This window comes from Chiloscyllium plagiosum, chromosome 21 (assembly GCF_004010195.1).
Source record: "Chiloscyllium plagiosum isolate BGI_BamShark_2017 chromosome 21, ASM401019v2, whole genome shotgun sequence".
NCBI lineage: Eukaryota > Metazoa > Chordata > Chondrichthyes > Orectolobiformes > Hemiscylliidae > Chiloscyllium > Chiloscyllium plagiosum.
In genome coordinates, this window is record NC_057730.1 from 51,964,246 (window position 1) to 51,969,087 (window position 4,842).

General features: G+C 39.7%; 1 protein-coding gene across 4 annotated transcripts in view; it reads right to left on the reverse strand.

Moving 5' to 3' along the window:
• LOC122560873 (tudor domain-containing protein 5-like) overlaps positions 1–4,842 on the reverse strand; it is a 46,306-nt gene that overhangs the window by 2,741 nt on the left and 38,723 nt on the right. For 3 of the 4 annotated variants that reach the window (XM_043712069.1, XM_043712066.1, XM_043712067.1), the window contains 2 exons: positions 4,242–4,307; positions 1,645–1,890 (listed from right to left, as the gene is read on the reverse strand). In XM_043712069.1, the coding sequence (XP_043568004.1) occupies positions 1,664–1,890; positions 4,242–4,307 (293 nt within the window). In that variant the 3' untranslated portion in view covers positions 1,645–1,663. The remainder of the gene's footprint in view (positions 1–1,644; positions 1,891–4,241; positions 4,308–4,842) is intronic. The other variant, XM_043712068.1, reaches the window with a different exon arrangement.

Consider the following 4,842-nt stretch of genomic DNA (forward strand, 5'->3'; position numbering starts at 1 on the left):
ACAAGTCAAGGGGACAGTGCGGAGCTGGAAGTTTGAAACTAGGATGAGGTGGGGGAAGGGGAAATGAGGAAACTGTTGAAGTCCACATTGATGCCCTGGGGTTGAAGTGTTCCGAGGCGGAAGATGAGATGTTCTTCCTCCAGGCGTCTGGTGGTGAGGGAGCGGCGGTGAAGGAGGCCCAGGACTTCCATGTCCTCGGCAGAGTGGGAGGGGGAGTTGAAATGTTGGGCCAAGGGGCGGTGTGGTTGATTGTTGCGGGTGTCCCGGAGATGTTCATCTGCAGTCATTGTTTTTACCACATTTCTGCTGTTATCCAACTAAGACGGAAATACAGAAATTCTTCTCTTGGAGGGTTGTAAAGCTTTGGAAATTTCTACCCTAGAGAGTTAGATGATGAATCATTGAATGGATTTAACATACAGATGGACAGATATTGAACTATAAGGAAGTCAAGCATTACAAGGAACAGGTAGAAAACTGGAGTTAAGGCAAGACTTGATCAGGTGTAATCTTATTGAATGGTAAAGGAGACTCTACGGGCTGTTGGTCTACGTTATAAACAGGGTCTTAAGTTTACATTACTGCTAAAATGCCTCACACAGCCCTTGAAAAGGTGATTTTACACGTGGAAGTTAAATTTTTCCTATCATTTACAGTCATATTTGTAAATTTACAAGCTTATAAATATTTTAACTTCTCCTTTGATGTAATCACAATTATTTAATTCACTATAAGAAAACTTAAGTTAAGAGTGAAGATGGTCAGTGATTTTTCACTTTCTGGTTCAGTGAGAGAATACTTTGAATTGGTTGTTTCCCCTGCTACATCACTAGTGTTGAATGTCTGGAGAAACTTGACTTGTTACTAGATTTAAACCACTAATGGGAACAGGGGACATGGCAACCTTATTGAAATATATCTGTACTAGATCCTGTACTAGGGACACAGTTTTAAAAAAAAGAGTCTCCCATTTTAAGGTAGGGGTGAGGGAGAGTTTTTGGAACACTCTTCCAAAGAAAGCAGTGAAGCCTAGGTCACTGAATATTTTTTAAAAGGCAGAGATTGATTGACTCCCTTGTTATTTAAGAATGAGAGGATAATTGGGGTAGGTAGGAAGCAGAGTTGAAGTTATAATCAGATCAGCCACGATCTTACTAAATGGCAGACCTGGCTTGAGGGGCCAAATGTGTATACCTCCTCCTAATGTGAATATTTGTGAAGGAAGTTGTCTTGCTAGTGATAGAAAATTCCACAACCCAATGTTACAACCTTGGCTTCTTCACTGAAATATGCATGATTGTAAGAAGCGTGAAAATATTACAAGAATGTACATGGGAGAATTGATTAAGACGAAAACAAACCTCCAATCCCATCTTTTTGTCAGGTAAAAATATAAGTTTATAGCAAAATCATTGTTTTGATGCATTCCATAACTATTGGTGCCACTGATGTTTAGTCAGAGCTATATAGATGCCTTTAAGGAGAAAAATATAAGCCTTTTTCCAAAGATTTTGAGAATGTGAGCGCAAGAAAGTGAGAACATGACAGACATACAGACAGAGAGCAAGGGTGAAACCAGCTGACAAGACTGTGCACCAACAATGCCTTTCTTTGTTTCCACATCACATGCAGAAAGTCTTTTACCTGCCTGGAACTGTGAAGGTTACAGCTTTTTGTTCATTATTGACAGCCATGATAAACAATGAAGCGCTCCTGCCATACGTGCCGAGGGGCCAAGTGCTGCCGATGGAGAGCTCAGAGGTACGTGAAATTTACTCTGTCTGGCTGAAGCAGATAATACAGGCAACACTGGAGTTGGCTCCTCTTTGACACTGCTGAGTAAAGAATGGATGGATTCCTCTTGCAGAGTTTCAGAAGTGCAGCTTGAAACTATTTGGAGAAAAAAATGATGTATATTTTATAAACTGATACTTTCTAGTGCAATCTAAAATTGTGATGTGCTTTGTCAAATAGTGCATTGGTCTGCATGGTTTACCCAGATATTCATTTCTATTAAACCAGACTGATGCAGTTAGAGTTTTTAAATTATTTGAAGATTATGCATTTTCTTCTCAAATCTTTATACTTGTGTTATTTCAATTTTCTTACTCTTGTGCAGCTTCTTCTTTCTCCACTTTTAGCCACTTCCTCCTTGCCCATATCTTGGGCAACCTTCCTTGGTCAAGAGATCAGTTCAACACACAAACATCCCTGAGGGGTAAAGAACAGTGTATTCCTCCCACCCGCACCCAACCCCCGCGCGCTCTTAAACCCATTTCCACCTTCCTCTCCCAGAGATCTATTTTGATTGAGCCAAGAAGGGACCACTCCTGAACATTTCACTCCTTTTTCAAAAAAACAATTAAAAATGCAGCAAACATTCCATCAAGGGAAGGCCAATTTCATGGGTAGTATTGAGTTTTGTTCTCTTAAAAATGTTGCGCATTGAATTTTAGAATTGTAGCTCTTTTCAACCTCATCTTCGAACTATTTTAACATCATTCCTGGAATGTATTCTAACAATACATTTGAAGTTACATTTATAGCATGTTCCTACTTGTCCTAAGGTGATGTTGACACATTCTGTACACTGTTCAATATTGTCTATGCACATAGTTCACATTTGTTTATATTAATTTCTCATTGCTTCACCTATTTACATCAACTCAGTTAAGAGAACCAAGCTAACACTTGTGATCCACCCTGATAACTCACTTTTTTCCTAACCAGGCAATACCTTACCAAGTGTTTAGAGATATTCTATTTGTATATATTTATGAAATAGGGAAGATAAAAGCTTGTTACATGGGTGGTACAACAATAAGATTAATAGCTGCAAATAAAACGATTTCACTGTTAAAAATCATATCAACTACTTTGAAAACGACAATTTAAATAAAAACATTTTGAAATACAAATCATGTTTATATCGATTAACATCTTAATTAAGCTTCGACATATGAGAACAAAACAATTTTTAATGCACAGTCAAGCTTTACAGACATGTGCTTAAATAGCAGATTAGAATTGATATTTGGGCAAGGTAATGCATCTTTATTTGGCTGTAATTTACATAACATACAAATGTGCGAAGCAATAAAACAGAGGGATCAATTACCTGTTTCAATCTGAGCTGTCAATTGTCTCTTAGAGGATGTCCAAGTACTGGCATTCAGCTAAGGTGTGTGGATTACTGTAAGCAATAACTTCATATTGCCTAACTGAGCAGGGATTTGCACAAACTAGGAAGTGTGTCATTTTAAAATGGCTCAACCTAGGCAGTCAAATTCAAAAACGTGGAGCTTCAATATACTGAGAACTGAAAGCATACGCTCACTGTATGCCAGCTTGACTTGCTTGGTTATCGTTCATTTTCAGATGGGAGCTTAAAAATTAAGCTGACATCTACCTTCTCAGTTTTCCACATCGGGAACAATGAATGGCAACAGAATGCTCCATGACATTATTCAGAGAACAGGAAATTCTGTTTAACATCCTTCCCTCAATTACTAGGAGAAATTGAGGACTGCAGATGCTGGAGAGTGAGGGTTGTAAAGTTTGACACTGGAAAAGCAGAGCAGGTCAGGTAGCATCTGTGGAGCAGCAGAGACGGCGTTTTGGGCATAAGCTCTTCATCATTCCAGATGAAGGGCTCATGCCCAAAGTCAGGCAGCATCCAAGGAACAGGAGAATCGACGTTTCGGGCATAAGCCCTTCTTCAGGGTTAATGCCCGAAACGTCGATTCTCCTGTTCCTTGGATGCTGCCTGACCTGCTGCGCTTTTCCAGCAACACATTTTCAGCTCTGATCTCCAGCATCTGCAGTCCTCACTTTCTCCTCATGCCCAAAGTGTCAACTCGCTGACTTCCATCAATCACCACCAAACAGACTTTTCACATTTATCACAATACTTGCTTACATCGTATCTACAAAAAAACTCACAATATTTTTCAAGTGCTTTGTCATACTGAAGGATTTAAATGATGTTGTATGAATGCAAACTGACATTAGGATTTCTCTCAAGTTCGTAGACAAAGCCTATTTCAGGAGGGACAACTTAAAGAACAACGCATCCCCCCCCCTCACTTTCTTATCGGTCAAGTGACTTGTTCAAGAGGAGCGCTGTATGGAATGGAAAATATTTTCAGAAGAGCAGGAATATTCAGAGGAGAGTTAGACTCTCAGTTAATCCAAAGTAAAAGTGCAGTTAAACAGCTATACCCAACATTCCAAATATTTACCTTTTTTGGTATCTGTTTTCACAAAGGGCTGAATATTCTCTGGTTTGAAACTTTCACCTGAAATACCTGCATTCAATAACAAATGCATTATTAGCTAAGATTATTAAATTACAGCAAAAACCCCAGAATATTTTACAAATTTTAAAAAAGTTTTAATCTACACCCAGCATGGTTTTGTGAAGGGCAGGTCGTGCCTCACAAACCTTATTGAATTCTTTGAGAAGGTGACTAAGGAGGTGGACGAGGGGAAAGCAGTAGATGTGGTGTATATGGATTTTAGTAAGGCGTTTGATAAGGTTCCCCATGGTAGGCTACTGCAGAAAATACGGAGGTATGGGATTGAGGGTGAGTTGGAGGTTTGGATTAGGAGTTGGCTGGCTGGAAGAAGACAGAGGGTAGTAGTTGATGGCAAAGGTTCATCTTGGAGTGCCGTCACTAGCGGTGTTCCGCAAGGATCTGTTTTGGGACCATTGCTGTTTGTCATTTTTATAAATGACCTGGAAGAGGGGTTAGAAGGTTGGGTGAGAAAGTTTGCGGATGATACGAAAGTCGGAGGAGTAGTAGACAGTGAGGAAGGATGTGGCAGATTACAGCGGGATAT